A 22213-nucleotide genomic window follows, 5' to 3' on the forward strand; every position below is an offset into this window, starting at 1 on the left:
TTTCCATTTCAGACGTAAACATTATAGAATTTGATTCAAATCTCAACGGGCCCGGTTCGCATCAATCTATTTCAAATAAATAGGCGAGACAGAATACTAAAGAAATAGAACCAAGTATAGCTGTTACGAATTCCAAGCATAATTAGTATCGATTAAAGACTCTCAATATGCAGGAATGACAGGAAAACAAAATAGTGAAAATCCGAAACAACTAGTACGGAACTTCCATACAGAACAAGAGGAAATTAATCTGAGCGAGAATTTATAAAATAAATAAAAAACGCAGGTAACCCCCTACTGCCCTATATTCAATCAGAACCGAAGCTACTGTTTTAATCCAATAGCTGAGGACACAGTCAGTCACTACCGTATCTTCGTGAGATCATCCTACCGCAAGACAGCTTTTACACCTTACAGAGGGGTGCCAAGTACAAAACTAGCCTCACTGGACATCCAGGGTGGTCTTCTACTTCAAATTAGGATGGCAGCCGGAGGCTCTGCTCCGTCGGTACCTCTGTGTCCACACCCGAAATCTTTGATTCGGACTTTGTTGATTTCTAAAATCCCCAGTCGAACTTAACCAAAATTGTGAACATCCCTGGTAGACTTATTAGTTGAACCACCGCGGTTCAAACTTGCGAAGTCACTTGGCGTTTTTATGTAAGGTTTCTTCAATACGAATAATCAGAAATTCTACATCCAGCATCTGTTAAGATGATGGATCAGTCGGTAATCACACCTCGAATTTTTGAAATTGAAACTCTTTGACATCGTTCGTCCGATTAAAATAATAAAAATGTCATCGTACGCAGCACGATCGAAAAAATCCGATGACATTTTTATTTTTTCGATCAGACGAACGATGTGGAAAAATTTCCTTTTCAAAATTTGCAGCTATCTCTCTCGCACTCACGGTTGTGATTACCGACTGATCCATCATCTTAAGAGGACGGATCAGTCGGTATATGAGAACCGTGAGTGGGAGAGAGAAACTGCAAATTTCGAAATTCTTTGGCACAGTTTGATCGATTAGAAAAAGGCTCTGTCAGTCGATTTTTGCCATCGTCCTGCGCAGGCTGACAAAGTCTATTTTTAATCGGTTAAATGGTGTTAAAGAATTTCGGTTTCGAAAATTCCAAGTGAGGTTAGTCGACTGATCCATACTTTTATCGAGCGATGGTATATGCAGCGCCAAGTGTCCAAAAATCAAACTAAAATCCGTTTCTACCGGTTTTCGTCGCAAATATATCGATTACGCGAATATGAAAAATATCTAAAAATGCGATTTAATTAGCCGATTCCAAAGCAATTAATAAATCAAAATACGGGGCAGTTTGCGTACGCCATGACACCTTGTACGCCGGTCACAAAGATTATTTTATCACAAATTGTACACACATTCGTCACAACCGAAGAGACCAGAGTCGGATTCATACCACTTCACTGCTCATTACGAAATTTATTTGTTCCGATTTCAATAAAAACTGACGGAGAAATCCGGTAGACTACACACGAGGCGTCTGACATGTCACAGCGACCGTAATTTACTATATAGAGGAGACCGGGGCAAAACGGGATACCTAAGGGAATATTGAACTTTTCAGAAGTTTGGGAAGCTCCGTCTATTTTTACTCCCAAAAACTAAGAAATGTACTGGAATTCTGTTCAATTTTCAAAAAAAAAAAAAAAATCCGAGACAAAACGGGGTAGCCCTCAAAATCTCATGAATTTTTTTTTACTATGATTTTAATTCAATGCACCTTGGATGTATTTTACACCCGTAACCGAGTGCTTCCGACTTACCGCTGTAGGCGTTGAAAGCGATCTTAGCGCTTACAACGCTCTAACGTACGTCGAACGCACCATCTATAATTCAATTAAAAATGAATGATATGAAGAATAACGATGATTGCCAATGTTTATTTTGTAAAAATTTGTATTCTTTATCCACTGAATCATGGATTCAGTGCCAAAATTGTGCGGAGTGGGCACATGATTCGTGTGCAGGTGTAACCACACATGATGGTCCGCAAACATATATCTGCGATTACTGTCATAGACTGTAATCTGCGAGGCAGTAATCGCAGATTTACAAATACTTTTTGTATTTTTATGCAAAAACGTTTTTACTTTGGAAGTGATGTAAAAAAAAAGAGAATTTGAAAAAAAACGAATCTTTTGGAAAAAAAAAATCAAAATCCAAAAAAAACAAGGCATTTTGGGAAAAATATGTTTCATCTTCTTTTTGGACTAGTATGAAAATTGAAAAAAAAAGACAAAAAAATTCTCTCATTTTTCGAGTATCCCGTTTTGCCCCGGTCTCCCCTATATGGAAGGCGCCACCATCGATTTTGAGTTGATCACGTGAGCTCGGTGACTCTTAACCAAGGATATTAAACGTAATATAACCCTAAACCGTACCTGAAGTAACCAAAAATACCTCATTCCCGAAATGATACACGGGCTTTAATGTTGTAAAAGTTGTTACACGTGCATGAGTCTTGGTACATTGATATTTTGTAGCATCGATGGAAAATAAACCACGAGAAAAACAAACCTGACATGAGTAACCGTTCCATTAATACAAATTCCTTATTATCATATCCTCTCATTCACGGCTTTTCGGACTCTCCTCCCTCGAAATTCTATCCATATCAAGAGACGAGACTTTCTTCTCTGGGTAAGGACTTGATTTTCTTCAACTCCGATAAGCTCCTGGAGACGTAAGAGGACTTATTCAAACGAGAATATCCACAGAGTTGATCAGAATCATCCTGTTACCTTAAAATTTTTATGGCAATGATTATTATTTGAATTACTAGAAAACAAAAAAAAATGAAAAATCAAAGATCCTGCGGAACAAAAATGGCAAATCTGTGTATTTAAATCCATCGGTTTTTTTGCTGCGTCCGCTGTTTATTTGTAAGCGATCGAGAAACCCAGCTGAGCTAAAAAACACTCATCACCGATGTAAAACTTGGTTGCCGTCTCGAAGGCGCTCTTGCGTTCACTCGACAAATGCTTTGTCAGGATTTCCTGCAGTAGATAATAAAATCCAACGATTTCCAACTAATAATTAGTTTGCCAACAGAACCAATACCGATAAATTTCTCCATCAAAGGATCTTCATTTCTCAAACTGCATCGAGATTTTTTCAAGAGATTTGCAAATGGAATCAACCATTGAAAGGATTCAAGTAACTCAAATACGTAAAAGGACAGTGACATAACCTTCAATTCCAGCACGTAGTTTGATTATGAATCAGACTTTTTGTTATGATTTGATTGGCTAGCGTTAGCGAATAATATTGTGTGAAACATCATACAAAAACCTAACGTACAGTATTGTTGCTTTGCGATCTTTCGTTCATGGCGAATTCCAGGGTCTTATAGCATCTCAATATATAACATATGCATACACACGTGATGTATATACACATGTGTATATCTGTGTATGTATTCGTATATGGAAAACGTGGAAAAGAGAGCATATGTATAAATCCACGTCTTATCAATATTCCTATCGCGCCTTTAGCTTCAATCCTTTCCTCGTGGGATATCCTCGAATTTTCTTGAGTACAAGAAGGGATGCGAGAATGAGAGCGTTCTTACCAAGCACTGTGTACCACGTTTTCCAAACTCTCGATCACGATTCACTTCTTCGTCTTTTCATCTCATCCTCCTTTTTTCTCAGTCGTGTTTCTCCCTACCATATTCTCCTCACTTTTTCACCCTTTGGACCCGAACGCGCCATTCTCGAAGACGCCATTTATAAGCCACGTGCTACCATTCCTGAAAGCCGCATCAGGACTCGGCCATCACACGCTGCCGCCGGGACTCCCGTTTTGCCAAATCGACTTGAATAAAAAATCACCCATTTCCACTCTAAGCGATCGCGCCATTCGTAACCATCTTCGCGACGAGAAAAGGATGTAATAAGAACATGCTACAGATTTTCTCGTAGCCTGCACGACGACAAATATCCTTTTTCTTCAGTGTCAAAAAGGCGATACTGCGGGAGAGCAGATTTCCGGGAGAGATTCATTCGATAACACATGATTGTTTGATTCATGGGCGAAGGTTTCTTGCAGTTCGGATGTGTCAGGAAAAAAAATAGTTCCAGTGGGAAAACGAGTCCCTCGTAGTCGAAATTAATGGGAGCCTTTCGATTCGTTCGAATGCAAAAAAATCCTCGAAGTCTTCAACGAACTTTGAATCTCCCGCGATTTTGTTCGGCGTAGGAAGTCATTCTTCAGATGAAACCACCCAGGGCGTCGTGGAACTCTTGCAAATAAGCCAAAAGCTGAGGCATCGTTGGCCGATCGCGCGCTAAACCGAGCCAGCACACAGCCATCACCGCGAATAGCTCATCCGGACATGGTCTCGGCTGGGCCAAACGATAACCGTCTCGGAGACACGCCATCATCTCGAATGGATCCACCTCCACGTAAGGCTGCTGCCCCATTGTCACCAGTTCCCACAGAAATACTCCAAAGGACCACTTTGAACAAGAAACAACGAATATGTGACTTTGTGCATTGGAGCAGCATTAATGTTTCCCTCAATATGAGCTCAATTAAAAATCACGATCTTTTTTTGAGTATAATGAAAAAAAAAATAGGATTCGTTCGCTTCCGCCTGTTTAAAAAAAATAATCCTGAAAGATAATTTCTTCAACTCCAATAAACATCTCGATCTCTGTGTAGAAATCTGAAAATAATTGAATCTGTGTCTCACCACATCGGTCGACGTGTTGTACTGATTGTGCTGAAGGCTTTCCAAGGCCATCCAGCGAATGGGACGATTTTCATTGTCACCGAGGCAATGATAGTCCTGAGGAAAAATGTCCCTGGCGAGGGCGGCGTCTGCGAGTCTTATCCGAAAGCTGTTCGGCTCGATGAGACAATTTCTGGCTGCGACGTCCCTGCGAACCGTAAAGTTATTTTTTGTTTGTTCTCGAAGTGATATTTCCAAGAAAGTGGAGCGCCGAGTTTCATCAAAATTTTGTAATTTTACCTGTGCAGCAGGCCCCGACCGTGAAGAAACGCCCCGGCACGAGCGACCTGAGCGCCAATGTTGACGAGATCCCTCGTAACCGGATGATGATTGCCGTCGGTAAGATAGATTTTGAGATTCAATTCGCTCGGTGCACTCGCGTAAGCCAACAATGGACAGGGACTGTCGAGACAAGCGGCTACCAAAGAGGCGATGTTTGCGTGAACGAGACCGGCCAATTGGGAGCCTTCGACCACGAGGAGGGAGGCTTGATAGGCTGACGCAACTTCTGCAATATCATTTTTTTATTTTACCACTAATTGGTGATCCTTTTCTCGTGGGAATATTTGACGAAACAATGAAACTAATCGATCCAGAGATCCATTTATCGTTAGAGTACACCTGTTGGACCACAAGCTGATACGAGGTTTTTCTACTTTACCCAAAGCCAATGAGGTTCAATTTAAAAGCAAGTTTTTCAAATCGAAGGGAAACAATATCAACGAAAACATATAACGAAAGCTCGTACCTGTGACCGTTTTTATTATGACTTCTTGCTCTCTCCCGGCAATGTTTAGCGCCCCTTTGTAAACTCTACCGAAAGTTCCTTCTTGAAGTAGGCTTCTACAATATAGCGCTGATCTTGTGACTGCGAGTGCTCTTGCCTTGTCGCAAGGATCGGTCGTCTGCAATCAAAGAAAAAATCATCCACCTAAATTGTCATGTTTGAAATGTGCGCCTTCGTTCTCAATAATCTCGTATCTTGCAGGGGCCAGAAACGATAAACAACCATTTCAATTGTAGCGAGAAGCCTTCATTACTCGCTCGAATAAGTAACTCGGGGCGCAGAAATATACGAGGTTTCGTTACGTAAGGGAGTTGCTGTGAAATCCTCATTGAGGGGTGTCCGCCGCGGAACGAGAAGTGAAGAAGCGAAATACTTTGGCTCGTCCTCGTCCTCGTTTGTTATTAGTATTATACCGGAAAAATCCATAATATCGTCATAATCGCGATGCTTAAGAAAGTCACGAGTCTCAAAATAAGAACTGAGCGACGGGGGCAGCATCCGGGGGAAGGGAGATACGGATATCATGGCTTTCACTTTTCTCCTATCTCGTTTGCCTCCCCCTGTCGCCTTGTGGGGTTGGGTCATAGCCCTGGGCGGCCATCGCGAAGAGAAACGATGCGTTATAGCGAGAGAAAAGCTGTCCTTCACTCTCCTTCTTTTCCTTCTTCTCGCTCCCTCTCTGGCTCTCTCTTCATTCGCCAAGCCCTCCATCCGTCTCGCGCTCCGGATATCAATCCCTCTTTGTTCGCGGATGAATCCCCCATTGACCCTCGCAGCGTTTCTCTCCCAAGCATAATGTTCTCCTCTCCCAGACCTGGCCATTCATTAATTTCAATTTTCCGGAGTTTTGCCTCTGGTCGTGCCTGTATCCCTTCGCTCCCCGCGTACCGTAGCCGCGTCCTCTTACCGCCACTAATACCTGATATACGTGCGGACGAACGAGCATTATATACAAGGGGATATCGGTTCAGGGTTGTGCCGAATAAAAACTCATTTCTCCTGCTCGGAGTCTGGTGGCCCTTTGAAAAAATAAAACTACGCAAATATCGAGGACTCCGAAACGCATTAGTGTATGACCTCTCCCGGGTTAAATCCCCTCTTTTTACTCCTCTTGCCAGCAACTATCCCACGGTTTGGGGATGAGTGACAGTGGAACGAGACGATAGGAATGGAGGCGAAACGAAACACGAATAGCCGTATCGTTTGCAGATATATATCGGAATTAAGCAGTGGGGGGAAAAAGGGACGGACGCCAGATCGAATATTAATTCAACGGCGGAAAGGGCTTTTTCAACCCTGCGTCGTCACGATATCAAGGCCATTCGTGTGTGCATGTAGATTGGCTGATTGGTTGTTCAATTAACGTTTCCATTAGCCTTATGGAAATGTCCCAATCGAGGGATAACGAGTTTTTCTTTTAATCATTTTCTTTCCACAGCCTCACTTTGTACAGCTGTGCACACACCAAGTTATCCGAGTTACTTCACTAACATTCTTCATATAGAATTTTTTTAATTTTCATTCACTGCAAACGTTAAGTACTCCGATGATTCGACACTCGATGTTTCGAGATTCAAGAGCGAACGAACCGCGAGAGTGGTAACGAGTGGACCGATATTGGAATCGGAAATTATTTATGTGCTTCGTGCCACGAAGCACGAGCTCGTTTCTACGTGCCCCTGTGCAGTACGTTTGGTACTTGATGGGCACTGCGTTTGCCGTACTCTCGTTATACAACGTAAAATGCAAATACGCCAATTCCACGCAGCTTATCGCCAAGCGGCAGTCTGTAATTATTAGAGACACCCTCGTTACGAACACTCGTGCAAGCTGATATAAACGGTATATTATATGGGTCGTTCAATACCCGCCACAAGCTGCAACATTAATGGATTGTGAAGTTTCGAACGTGGTGATTGAAGTGGTTTGGGATACAATTAGAGCCTCTACAAGTTGCTCGACATAAATTCGCACTGATTAATTTATCCTTTCTGTTATATTCGAAAGAAAATTGCACCTTTCACTCCTCATCTATTAAACGATTCTGGTGAACCTCCAATGATGGACGAATAACGAGGATCAGTAATGAACTTTCCTATAGCGACAAGTGTTTTAATTAAAAGTATATACACAGCCAGCAACGAGGATTGGCACACAGTTTGGGGTTTATAGAGGAGAATCTACGTCGATCGATATTTCCGTTAATTAACAGGAAAGCGAGTAACCCGCATGGGAAAGGATAGAGAGACGAAAATTTAGGCCGCGATATTACGTGATGTCAGTCATCAATTTCACAACCAGTGAAATTCGGAATACCCTGTGAATTTCGCATCTCTCTTCATTTGTGTGCATATAAAATATTTAAAAAGCACATCAACGCAAATTTTCGTTCATCGCGTGGATAATTTAGAATTGATGGAACGTACACGATGACATCGAGAAATGCGAGCCTCGAAAAGCACCCGAGGGACGGCGCTGGGGAATTTTAATATGGAAAAACAAACAAATTTTCTGAAGGGTAAACATTAGTCCTGTGATCATATTGCTCCGTTCCTCTCGTGAGCATGAAAAAGGGAAAGAACCGAAGGTTATAAAGAAGGCTGAAGGAAAACAAGTCGAGTTGGGATAATAAGATTCGCGAGGCGATCTCAAGCGTATCGTTTTACGCTAAAGTATTGTGTGCATAAGATGTTGTCGGGGTTGGCTCGGGCTTAAAATTTTTTACGGTTCCGAGCCCACGAACCTTGGGGAAGAAGGGGAGGAGTCAGAAGGCAGAAGAAGAGGGAATGAAGGCCAAATATTATAGATAATGTATGTAGGACAGAATCGGTCGAGGAGTGAAATGGAAGAGCGGGAGAAAAGTGTTGGCGAACGTTGACCGCGTATACACAACGTAAGATGTACCGGTTGAACATTCCAGAGGATAGAAAAAACCTGAGAGAAAGTGAGTCGTCGGCAGGCGATTTCACACAGGAGAAGGGAGCTGGACGGTCCTCATGAGAGGGCGCTCTATCGAGCTTTTGAAGCGGCGCCTCTACAAACTTCCCAACCTCGGGAAAGAGAGCTGAGGTAGACGAGGAGGAGAAAATAGGACATTGGAGGTTGAGGCGTACGCGTATACCCGGTAAATTGATCCAAGATCAAAGCCGAAACAATCACAGGACCACTTCCAACCACCCTTGTTGGTTCACCCCTCACTCTCTCATTCCCTCATCTTCTCTTTACTTCTCCCTCTCGCTCTCTCTCTCTCTCTCTCTCTCTCTTTCGCTCACTCAATCCTCTTCCCTATCCGGTTCCTGGCAGCTAGGGACGAGGTTTCTCGCAAGCTCCCCTTCTCCAGCTTTCTCCGTCTGAGACGCTCGACGAGCATCATAGGCCTTCCTTTACCTAGATCTCCTTCTGCGTCTTTCTCGTTGATACTACCGTTTCATCGACGAGCCACGAGGAGGGTTCGCTCGGGCGGAGAGGTAACCGCGTGTGTAACCTACCATCGATTCCGAACCTTCCACTGCCTCTCTTCCCTCTCGCCCCTGCTCGCTCACTCGCTCGTTCTCTGCTTCTACGTTTGGATATCGAAGACTTCTCGCTGCCAGCAAATTCGAGATCCGCTCTATCCTAGCTTCCCATAACCTCGGAATTGCTAGACGATCGGATACAGGCGCAGCGCTGTCCCAAATATATATAAATGTCTATATTTACCGTGCAGTCGCTCTCTCGCTTCCTTCTTCATATCGATAAAACGAATATTCAAACTCCCAACTTATTCGATCAATTGAGAGATAAATTGGCCATTTTTTACCGTGCGTAATGTCAATTGCCTGCCGTATTTTCAGCGTAGAAATTCAACGAAATTGAAATACTCGTTAAAGAATGAGAACGTCTGCGTAAATACTCGCCGGTTGATTCTCCAATAAAAATAGCCGGCCCGTGGTCCCATGATTTTCAAGGAATTCACAGAGGAGAACGTCGAACAATTTAAAAAGGCTCGAAGGCATGAAGACTCCTAAATTTGGGGAAAATAGAACAAGTTTAAAATAGCCGAATAAAGGTCGAAAGGGTACTTCGAGTGCCGTATAGATATATATGATTTATAAATGTACGAGTTAACCAATGCTGCTGGTCGAGGCCTCAATACTGCTCGCCCTCACCGGCTCAAAGAGGCGGGCTGAGGGAGTAAAAGTTTGTTCGTAGAAAGCACGACTCGCTCGACCGCAAACTCGATAAAGTTTGAGCTCTACACCAGGGGGAGTCGGCATCAGCGAGCCATGGCCAGTCCGCCACGCGAGTTATCCCATATAACATTCCAATATATTTTCTCTCGCTTTTTCAACCCGGTTTGAGGTAGTTTCGCGCAAGCACCCATGTGCGAGAGAGATCGAGATGGAGCGAAAAGGAGACTATTGAGAAAAAGTAAATCGAGTAGATAGAAAGAGGGGAAGGAAAGTTCTCGTCTCGCGTGGTTTCCGCTTCCGGTTTGGTACAGCAGAAAGGCTTGAAAAAGCAAGGAAAAAGTCCAAAAGCGGAGAAGGAAAAATACCTAGATAAGAAACAAGAAGCGAGAGAGAGAGAGAGAGAGAGAGAAAGAGAGTGCAGGAAGAACAATGTGAACAGGAGTAAAAGCGATGGGAAAAGTGATCGCGGAAAACGGGGGTACATGGTATAAAAGTCGAATGAACGTGAAGTGCTGTACCAGCTCCTATCTTTCTTCTTTTACTCGTTCTCCTCTTTCGTTCCATCCTTCGAGTGAAATTGCTCGGTTACGGTGAAATCGGATTTTCCAGGACACGACAAGTGTCTCCGTCTTTCTTCCCTTCCTCTCTGTTATTCCTCATATAACTCATAGCGTTGAACGGATCTATGTATATTTATAGAGACATACATGACACTGGTAGGTAGTTTTGTTCTCTCCAGTCTTCCTGTGCCCCCGGCTTCCGTGTCCCGACTCGCTTCCTGTTTGCCTACAATTCCCTCTCTCGGCCTCTCTCATTACCGTCCTCTCTCACTCTTGTATTCCTCACCAACTTCAACAGGAGATAACGTCTTTGAGTCTGTGATTTCAATAGAGCAAGCTCTGAGAGAAACAACCTGATGACAAGGACGAGCTACCAAGTGAACACTGTACACCGCGATGTTACAACAATACTATACTATGTAAGACCCCAAGTGTATACAGCGTGTATAGCTGGGGGTAACATTGCACGAAGAGGCAATTCTCTTGATGTCAGAGAGCATACGTATACTGAATGTTTGCTTTTCGGTTCTGCCTTCTGTACTATACAGTTTAACAATGTAATTGTAGAAGAGTTGAGGCGTGTTCTGGGCACCATCGTAGCATCGGTATTTCTCTTTTTAATTAATTCTCCATGTTCTTAATGATTGCTAGTTTGTTGCAATATCTTAAGCAACGTAGGCTTTCGCACTGAGCCATTGTGGTGTAATCGATTAAATGTAGCTCGCAGATGGAGGCTTGTATGTTATTAGAACTATCTACTGATGAAAAGAATTTCTGTTTTGCGAGGACACTGAGTTGCGATGAAAGAAAATAGTGAGGACTGCAGTGAGGAAAAGTTGTCCAGAGCGTCCAATTCAAAATAAAAAATCCATGTGCTCGGTTAAAAACTGGCTGTTTAAAAAATGGAAATATTTCAGAATTTCAAGAATTGGACAACTATCGATCGATTTACTTGGCCGACAGAAAAATTCGCTACGAGAATTCCAATAAATATTTCATGAATTACTGTATTGAGATTGGATTACTGCTTCTTGGGAGTTGATTTATGGTATAGCTAAATTGATTTGGCGCAGAAAGCACCCAAACTAACAAAAAACATAAAAAAATTTTAAAAAAGAGGAAATTTGTAAAGAACTTTAACTATTGGTAACTAATTGAGCTTTAGTGTGCACATCTTCACAGCGAGACATTTCGTGCACATGGGGTCACTGTGACCCCAGGTCATTTTTAACATCGAATATCTCGGTAACTATGCGCTTTTCGGAATAAAAGGTTTAGTCACTTTTTGCAGTGAATTGATCCAACTTTAAGGCTGCAAAGTCGGATTTCCAAAAAAATCTTTTTCACTGCTCAAAAACGTGCTCAAAGTTGATAGTGCGCGTAAAAAGCACTTTTTCGGTTAAATCTCTCGTAAAAAATTAAATTTTGAGTTTTGAAAAAAATCCTTACAGAGTTTAACAGACAAGGGTCCATGCTTTGAGGGAAAAATAGTCCACTTTGCAACCGTTCCAAAAAGTGTATTTATTTTGGAGTATGAAGTGGCTATGCTTCCTACTTTTAGAGAGGGGATAACGATTTCTCAATATTGGGGGTTTTACTTATGAGATGCTCATCTGTAAATGCTATTCATGTGAGAAAAAAATTTTGGGGTCAACCTGACCCCAGATGCACACTAAGGGTTAAAAATCGAACTATAAAATTGGAGCGTGAATCGTTTTTTTTATATATTCTAATGCAAGGCACAGAAATTGGAGTTCAATCATAGTTGGACCGAGTAAAAACGTGATGTCCGATGAACTTTTTAGATACTAACGCTTGGCTACTTGATAATACGCGGTTCCTTTGTGATACAGTTGAAAGGGTCACCTCCACAATGTGCCGGACATATACATTATGTATGCACACGCGTATCATGGGTAGAAATGTTGCCTAGAGCGGCGTCTCGGGGGTTCCTGGAACTTGCATTTGCATCTCTTGGCATGGCAACCTCGAAGATTCCCCTGACACCCTCGAGCACCTCAACTGGAGTATTCCAGTGAAGCATCCGCCTTCCTAGACCACACCTAGTACACTTTTGTTCTATGGTCTTCCCAGCCGCGTTCTGTGCTCGTCTCCCGTCTCCATATACAAGCATGCACACACGTCCATATCACGACATGCTTTTAGCAATGATCTTCGTCGCCTTATCTTCTCACCAAGCTTTTCCTAGGAACGTGCTCCGCCCGAGTGTGAAATTCAACTTCCAGAAGGTACAGGAATGTGCTTGGCTCAGAGATAACAATATATTTTTATGAACGCAGAGAGATGCTAGGGAAAAACAAAGGAAGCCCTAGCCAAGATTTTGCTCGAGCGGGAAAAGAAATAAAGAAAATTACGGCGTTTGCAGGCTAAGTACCGCAGCATTCGTGAGCTTGCAATCTCGGTGATATGAATCGTGATGGCATGAAACGCGCTGACGCTTTTTTTGAGAATTACCCTTGAGATGAATAGGCTCGATTTTTTTTCAGCGTTGGAACGTCCGTCGATTCTTTGAACATCTCAATTCATATAAAACGTTTGTAGAAAGTGTCGAATTCACTTGCCTTTGATATAAGAAAATGAGGAGAGCTTCGGCACATGAAACGAACAATTTATTCTGTAAGTTCGCTCAAAATTCCCTCACCCACGAATCAATTATTCGTCCAAGAGAATTCTCGTTTGATATAAGTAAATTACTCTGAAGTGAATAATTAAGTTACTTACGTGACTGAGTTGAGTCACATTGCTGGCAGCGTAGTAACTCGCTCTGGATCCGCAAGGTCTCGAGTATAGGGGTTCGAGGTCGGCTATAGTTGCGTAACTTCCAGAATTGGCGCTGCCAGGTCTCGGGTCAACTCTGACCAGAACGGAACTTCCGGTCAAACCACCTGTCCCGGCTGCTGAGTAACTGCAACAAGGTAGCGTCTTCCTGTAAACACGAAGAAACTTTACGCTCCAGTTTCTCCAGTCTCCTTCAAACAACCATTTCCCATTACGTATGTGGACCCTTTTTGTAATAACAACTGAGAACGAAAGGAATAAAAATCATTTTCGAGATACATGCGGTCTTCATATTTCTTGGAGAGAACGTATAACCGAGGGCAAGAAATCCCCTTCGAAACGTCGCGAATCTATTGAGCAACATGGTGCTTTGGTTCATACATTAGTTTCAGGGTTCGATAAGAAAGAGAGAAAGTGGTTCCCCTCTATCGCAGTGACGTACACGATATTGTAGAGCGATTTGCATATCAGCCTCAGGGCAGGAAATCGCCGGTGGAGTCTCGAACAAATTTCTCCCTTTATGTCTCTCCCTCTCTCCCTCTCTCTCTCTCTCTCTGTCTTTTGCTTCTCTCTATCTGTACCCCACGTGCCTACATGCAGCCATCTCATTTTTGCTCAACTTGGTACCCTCGAATTGAGCGTCTATTGCCATTGTCCTCAAAGTAATGCCCGACAGGGGTAGAAGTACATTATACTAAGTGAATCTTTACAAGCATTAGCGCTAGTGGGAGCGGGTAAAGTGGATGATAATGAGAACGCTCTCGCAACGTCACTGATCGTAAATATCATTTCGCTATGACCATCCGAAAACGGAATACAAGTTTTTACTTTAGCTCGGCATTTTACCTCTTCACAAGTATATTTGCAATAAAGTCACGTTCTACCTCGTAATGTATCATTGTTTTGTTTCAACTCAGATCTGCACGTACACTCGAACCGCTGTGAAATATTGTTCTACTATCTCCAAACGATAAAACACACATATGCTATATATCGCTCAATTTCACCAGTTTGATCGTTCTTTCGTACTTGAAATTACCGCTTTGTCCTGAGGCCAGTGAATTTCAAAGGGCGCGAGTTACTCTCGACTCAGTTCCTATTCGTCGTATTGAAAAAAGGAGCCAATTTCACTAGGGGAGGACGAATATTGGGGTAGGCGAGACTCCCGAATATCGGAGGGGCTTTATTTTTCTTTCTGTTATCGAGGATGTAGAAAGAAATGAATTCCAATCGATTCTTCATCTTCCTTTACGTCAGTTTTTTCTGAACGTCGTTGATAGAAAAAAGATCAAACATACTTCCAAAGTATTTTCCTTTCAGAAACGAGAAAAAGGTAACTAAATGGTTCGGAATGCTCATGATTTCATTGATAGCTCTGTAACAGAAAAACCTTTTTTCCATCCAATCCTTGCAACATCCTGATTCACAGTAGAATTTGCTGAGTATCGAACAGAATTAACGAAATGGGCACTCATTTTTTCGACGTATCCCTGAGGACCCGAATTAATGATTTCTTTCCGTGTATGAACGCAATCCCTACGGTGATCCTGAAATATAGCGCATTCTCTCATCACAAGTATCTAGCTGGAGAGCCTCGGAAGGGCTAATATTTCCCGCGAGAGACAATCGGCTCGTTTCCCGAAGTCTTCTCCCGGCTCTTGTATACGGAATGTATATGGATCATTCCATGTTAATTCAACCACATTGCGACGGTGACTCTCTTCGATTTTTTTTATTCTTTAATATGTTTTTATACATGTAAAAAGAAGTCTTCAGTTAAATTTTTAGCTCGTTATCTCCACTCATTCCGGAGTTATCGATTTTTGCTTAAAAAATGTATATCTCTGAGTATAATTATCATAATGGCACTTTTAATACGGTCATTTTTAGCTGTTTTTAATCAAAAAATTGGTTTTTTGTTCAATGGGACACTTTCGATTTTTTTTTTTAAAATTCACAAAATGTTGTGTTAAAAAATAAAATTTTTGAGCCTTGTTGCAAGATGGGCTTCAAATAATTTCTAGTGAACAAAAATTAAAAACTTTTTTTTTTATTTCATTTCGATAATTCCTTCAACATTCTGAGACTGATTGAAGGAATGACATGATCTTAGAAGAAAAATAAATCGAAATGACAGAAATATATAAGTTTAAAAATTTTTTTTTACTAGAAATTATTTGAAGCCCATCTTGCGATAAGGCTTAAAAATTTTGTTTTTTAACACAGAATTTTGTGAATTAAAAAAAAAGTGTCCTATTGAACAAAAAACCAATTTTTGGTTAAAAATAGCTAAAAATAGCGGAAAAAGCATTAAACAAAATTATTTTTCCGTTTTTGCTTCCTCATAGGGGAAACTATGTGAAGATGAAAATTTTTTTTTCCAATTTTCAATGTCAATGCGCTCAAAATGTCCAAACAATCATATCTAGAAAAAATTTCCGGATTGCGCGTGTGCGCGCGCGCACGTGTGGGTGTTTCGCTGCCACCAACCTACACAAAGTGTAGGATTTTTGAAATGTAAAATATTTAGTAGATATTTAGTTTAATGATCTGAATGATTGGAATTAAGTTGAAATAATTAAGGCAATAGCTGAAATATTGCAATATTGAAATGATTAAGTGATCGAAATAATTTAAGAAATAATCAAGGGGTGCCTATATCGTCCCGTACGGGCCCCGAAGCAGGAGATTGGGTCGCTCAAATAATAATTAACAGGAAATTAGGTTTATTGATAAGATATGAAAAATAGAGGGTTTCGACGAGAACAGAAATATATGCGAAACGAAGAGATAACAAAAAGATTTACAATTTGAATGAATCGAGGTACAATTTTGAAGATGAAAACAACAGTGGATTAACGTTTACGCCAACTTACTTTCTCATGCGAACGGGAACAGTCCTCCCGTTCCGCGCCGCACACAATAACCGTGCCTTTAATCGACGCGCGCTTCACACACATACACACAAAATTAGTTGGTTTTAGAAGCATAACAAAAAGTGAGTTGCGAGCGGGCAATGTGTTGCTCACTTTGCGTGGTTTTCATGAAACCCAGACTTATAACCTCTATGGGGTTCATCTGTATCATTGTACCATGAATTACTACTACCCCGCCGCCAGTTAGCTGGATTACGGAGTTATCCCGAGGGACGACCAAGCGTCGGTTAAGAATCAAACGGAACTGATGTACAAAAATCCTCGCCACGACGACGAGAGCTCGAAAGCGATCGTCGTGATGGGGTTCTCAGTGCATCTCAGCACTTTAGTCTTTAAGTAACGACTTTAGTCGTTACCAAGGGTATCCACGAGCCACCTTGAAGGTCGCGTTCAGGCGATGCCGAATCGGCAGGTTCCAAGTGGCTTCTTCGATTCGGGATGGCACGAGGCATCGGGTAGTGACCGAATCAAGAGCGTTCTAGCAGTTTTAATAAGAGATAGTATATTACGACCCTAAGCCGGAAAGTTGGATTTCCTGGCATGTGCGATATGAAGGCCGAGGCGAAGCCGATTTAACTTGACAATTTATATGTGCTTTCCTATGAAACCTGGCATCTGGAAATACAACATTATTCCGAACGACCATATTCATTTTATTAGTAAGGTTACATTATTTTCTGTTTTCGCATCTGGACGAACAAATGTGTGTTATTCGTCCGGGTTCCTGGCAGTATAGCGCATAACATGAATGATGAAAGATATGCTATACGCGCCCGCTTGAAGCAAATAATGATGCTTGGCAACGAATAAACAAAATCATGGCAACGAATACAGGCTTCACATTCATATATCGAAATGAAAGGATCACCGGCCGCAAAAATATCGTCAGAGCGCACTGAAGTTAGCCGAGTTAGCCGGCCACGAAAAATGCTCTTCCCGGCCTGAAATGCGGCCGGAAAGTGCGTACTTTCGGCTAGGGGAGCAAGAAATAGTATATTACACACCTAGGGAGGGAAAGTAGACTACTTCAAACCGCGGGCAGAATTGTCACCCGAGCCGAAGGCGAGGGTGATAAGCACGCGGTTTGAGGTGGTCTAATTTCACTCCCGTGGAGTGTATACTATTTTTCACCACACATGCACCGAAAATTCAACCTTCCGATTTCGGAAAGTTGAACTTTCGGCGCATGTGTGGTGAAAAATATGTTAACGTTGAGAGGAAGCGTCATCAAGTCTTGCGTTTAATGATAACCAAACGCGGGACGTAATATGTGTATGTTATGGCACTACAAAATTCAAACGTTTATAACTCGAAAACGTTTTGAGATACAGGGCTACCGTTTTGCATAGATGTTAATCTGAACGAGCCCTTCATTCTCTGATAATTTTGTCAGAATTTGAAAAAAAAATACGAATCCTATGACGTTTTGAAATTTTTCAAAAAAGGGTGTCGACGCTCTAACTTCCGGAAATTTTAAGATTTATTACTAATTTTTTTTTATAAATAGATTAACATAATAGGAAGGTTGGTATATATATGCATATATATGCATATATAGATATACAGAATGCCTGTTCGGGATTTTGATCGTTCGCTGTTTCGACCCCCACCCGTATTGAATGTGGGAAATGTCGGTTGAGCGGTTTAAATTTTATGATTTTTGGAATTTTAAGAAAATATCAGTTTTTAGAAAAATTCGCTTTCATTTTTGGAAATTAATTTGGAAACGTTAAAGTCGATGAATAAGCTAAAATTTTCTTTAAAAAAACAATTAAAAGTAACAAATTGCTTGCTTTGAGCATCGTGCATCTTGTCCATCTTGAGGAAGCAATTTGCAAATTTTTTAATTTTTATTTAGAAAGAGGGTTGAAAATTTTTTAAAATTACCCGTATTAGGTGACATTATGATAATTATAGTCAGAGATATACATTTTTTAAGCAAGAATCGATAACTCCGGAATGGGTGGAGATAACAGGCTAAAAATTTAGCTGAAGACTTCTTTTTACATGTATAAAAACATATTAAAGAATAAAAAAAATTGAAGAAGGTCACCGTCGCAACGTGGTTGAATTGACATGGAATGACCCATATACGTCATGGGAGAGTCCTTAAAGACTCCTGTAAACGAGACCTGTACGCCTCATCCCTTGTATTTTTTTTTCATGTAGACCCGAATCTCTCCTTTCTTCTTCCTCGTGATTCCCGTGCCTTGCTTCCAATTTCTCTTTTTCTGCTATACTCTGGAGGACATTCGCGTGCAGGTCTTATATCCGGAGTCGAGAAGCCCGCAAGCCGCCCATGGAAGTGGAGTTTCAGGTCGTACAGACGAAAATCCTCGAACAGGAGCGCTAGCGTGTAATAAAATGTCGGGAGCAATGCCAAGCAACCGACAGATCACCCGGCTTATTGAAAGGATATTTCATTCGGGCTTTCGAGTATAGTGAGGGGCAGCCTCGAAACCAAATCTCCGGCGCTTATGTGACGAATTTCCCTACGGGTGTACGTGGCTGCTGAGATCTAAGTTGGGCCTCCATTTTTTTTATTACTGGGCCAACATACGTTTCGCCTAAAAGTAATAGGACAAATCCGCCGCAAGTTCCTTTGCCTACTTTGCTGTTTTTCGCCCCAAGAATTTGTCAGGATACTATTCTTTGTGGGGGATTGATTTTTGCCACTCTCTATGTAAGATCGGAAACCCTGCCAGAAATACCTTTCGCAAGCTCAGGTCTTGTGCACAGAGGATTATCCACAGATAAAAGACCATTCATGTGACCTCTAGATGTACCGATTCCGCAGAGATGAATCAAAAAACACGTTGCAGCTCAAGGAGAATGAATTTTTTCTCTCTTTGATATAAAAGAGAAAGAACCTAGTTCGAGGGTTGCACTTACTGGGATTCTTGAACTCGAGCTTTGCTGTTTTTTATGTACAAAGCGCTCGCGACACTTCCAACAACGAGAATGAGTGCACAGGCACAAGTGGCAGCTACGTAAAGGGCTCCGGTTCCGTTCACAAGTGGGCCAGCTTCCAGGCGTACTGAATCGTTACTAGGTGGTGTCTGGACACCTGGAACAATAAAAATAACGCATTAAAAACATTTGGCGAATGAACTGACCTTCTTGCAAGGATTTTCCTTTCATCAACTACGATTCAACAATACTGCAGTTTTATTTAGTTATCGGAATCTCATTGTATTCCGGTAACATATCATTGAGAAGATTTGCAGATATTCTAAAGTTCGCGTTTGATCCCTAAATGGTGTCGAGTCAGCAAAACTGATTTGACTGCGGTTCCTTTTCTTCGATAAACGATCGAGCCGTGAAGGTGTTGGAGTGTTTCTCTCGCCGCCGGGCGGTTGGAGAGTTCGATTACCAGAGAAACGAGGTGGAACCGGAAGAGTGCGAGCGCGAAGGACGAGCGAAGGACGAGAGGAAACCGCAGTCGTACGGGCAGGGAGAGATTGCTCGTGCAACGAGGCGCTTTGATCGACTCTCGTCTCGTCGTCAGGACGCGACTTTGTTCACCACCGCAAAGAGAGTTAGAGAGTCCCGTTGGGAAATTCGCGGATTCCTCCTTTTTATTTTTATTTTTTTACCCCATATATATATATATTTGTTAACGAGACAGTAAACCAGGGAGAGCCCCGTCTTCCTGTCTCTCTACTGATTCTTCTCATCAGCGCGCGCATTTCCCTTGCTGCAACTATTTTTCTTTTCCCATCGCCCATTCCCTAGCCATTCGTATTGCTGAGTTCACTTCACCAAAGAATCCGTCCTTTCCGTACATACCCTCTAAATAAAAATGCGAAAAAAGCCGGTTGCCAAATGAAGCCACGGTGGGCAGAGCGTGTCACAGCTCCCCGAACAAGCTTGCTCGGAGTCTTGACAATCTGAGAGAGGACTGATGTATGCAAGTGTACATTTCCAATGGTAAATTACTGGACGAAAAGCTCTTTTTTCTCGTGCTGCACAGATAGAAGGAAACGAAGGAACTCGAGTTATCGGGCAGAATAAAAAAGTAAGATGAGCCAGACATTTATACATTCTGTACCGGAAGATGAAGGAACCAATGGGAGCGCGGCGATAGCACCGGTAAGTTAACACAAGGGTCAAATCTACGTAGGACTTGATGAGGCGTGCCAAGGGTGAAAAGAAAAACTCGACGTCCAACTACAAAACAGGCGGTGAGAAAACTAAAGAAAAAACAGTTAAATAAATCTCCGATGTTTTTCGCCCTGGCTGGAAGCCTCTCAAGCATGGAGCGTAAGAAGGCATTCGGCTGGAGAGGCATGTTATTTTGTTTATTTACACCGACTTTCCATCCGAAAGCCTCAGAAAAGAGGTCGCAACGTAATACCGCGGAGTTTCGTTGTCTGTGCGCAACGTAAAGTTCCGTTTGCCCGGAAGCCTCTCGTCCCTTTCTTCCTCTTCCAACGTTCCTTCTTTCCCTTCCTCGTTCGTCCAGAGTTTCATGTTCTTCTAGGAAATATCCGTGTCTCTCGGCAAACCTTACCTTGGCAACGATGTTGCTTCTACAACTTGCATTAACTCCGAAAAAGGAAATTCTGAAGAAGCAGCCCGACCACCCTCGCCTCGTTCCTTCCACGTTTCGTCTTTGTCGTTTACTATGAATTCTGTCGTGCAACAAAAGCCCTGCAGCGAGCGAAACATTCGGGCGACAAAGTTTATTCGAAACTGTGCCATCGGGTGTTACAACGTCGCACCGTGAAATTCCAATATCCCGTATTCCGGCTCATTCTTCGATGCTTCAAACGGCCAAGTTTCTCCGATTCCCTCACCAACTTGTACGAATAATCAGTGCAACACTGTCATCTCTGTATATGTCGTATATATACGAACATACACCAACATTGGTCCAATCACATTTTACGATCTGTCGTTTGTACTTTCGTAGAAAAACCCTTTCGTCTCTTCCACCGAGGTACCTAACACCGCTCGAGCAGCGTATGCTGGAGCAATGTCGTGAAGAAAAGACGCCGAGGTTACGATGGAGATTCCATCTTTCCCCGTTTAAATTGGACGAGAGTTCCGAACGATATGTGCAAACTCGATGGCTCGTGTTTTCGGGGCCAAACCTTCGTATACGTGACCCAACTTCCTCGTTGGCAGAATTTAAAAAGACCAGACGGTCATGTACCACTTCGTGATCTCATCCTATTGCGGAACACGAACAGGGGTAGGGAACACACGTGTTCAACGCAATCTCTCGGAGTTGAGTGTCGTCATTTTTCATAAAACTATATCTACTTAGTGATACATCGTAAAATATATTATCCACAATATGGTAGGAGGATTATAAATGACACTTGAGTCTTCAGATCTTTCGTGATCGCTAGCTAGCCTGAATAAAAATTCTGTCAGTAGTTTCACGTAGCGCTGTCGTCGAGCTTTCTCAGCACGAGTTTCGCTGTCATTAGTTTCATTTTTTTCCGCAAAATAAAAGTGAGATTCTGTTTGGTTTGATTTTCATCAAGATCAGGGCTTTTCGATTATGAGATTCCTAGCGTTCAAACCTTTTTCACCCTAGTTCAAATGGAGATTGAGTCGGAAGTCACGGAGGCGTTAAGGCGGGTTCATTTATAAGACCGAGGAGATCGAGAAGGGGTTACTGCTCTCATGAAATTTCGCTTGGAGGCTGAGTTTGTGACCGAAGTATATGGTATACGGGTTTTCCATGCGGTGACCGGTCAACCACGATCAAACAGTCGCTAACCGAGATTTACGCCGGTCCGGAATTAAGTCCTGCGAAGACTCGGGGATTAACGGTCGTAGCGTCCAAACGAACGAAGACCAAACGAGAGCTGGTATTATACCTCCGTGAACCGCTGCAGCCCTCAACTGTTTCTATACTGCGTTTTCAATCCTTCGAAATCTCGTTATCTCTCTTCCCTCCTTCTTCCCGAGACGATCGCATTAAACCCTCAGGGCAATTTTCACTCTTTCATCAAGGGAAACGGCATCGAAAAATCAGAAGCTCGTTCCGAGCTTCGATTCGTTTTTTTCTCTCTACTCCCGTCCTGCTTCTTGTTTGCTTCGAGTCTGAGCCATCGAGAAATGTGCATAATCAGGAGGACGCAAAAGTTGAGACGTTGGACTTCGGGATAGAGCTCGCTCTCAAGAAAAGGAGCATCTCTTGATCTCCGAGATACAGAAATTCCCTCTC

At 42.3% G+C, this 22213-nt stretch overlaps 1 protein-coding gene across 1 annotated transcript in view; it reads right to left on the minus strand.

Moving 5' to 3' along the window:
* Positions 1-2294: 2294 nt before the first annotated feature.
* The window catches only part of LOC122407755 (tyrosine-protein kinase Drl-like), an 83753-nt gene continuing 63834 nt past the window's right edge, over positions 2295-22213 (minus strand). The window contains exons 4-9 of the mRNA XM_043414169.1: positions 18922-19096; positions 13037-13241; positions 5524-5680; positions 5016-5283; positions 4737-4923; positions 2295-4500 (exon numbers count right to left, since the gene is read on the minus strand). Coding sequence (XP_043270104.1) covers positions 4252-4500; positions 4737-4923; positions 5016-5283; positions 5524-5680; positions 13037-13241; positions 18922-19096 — 1241 coding nt within the window. The 3' untranslated portion in view covers positions 2295-4251. The remainder of the gene's footprint in view (positions 4501-4736; positions 4924-5015; positions 5284-5523; positions 5681-13036; positions 13242-18921; positions 19097-22213) is intronic.

This window comes from Venturia canescens, chromosome 3, assembly GCF_019457755.1.
Source record: "Venturia canescens isolate UGA chromosome 3, ASM1945775v1, whole genome shotgun sequence".
Taxonomy (NCBI): domain Eukaryota; kingdom Metazoa; phylum Arthropoda; class Insecta; order Hymenoptera; family Ichneumonidae; genus Venturia; species Venturia canescens.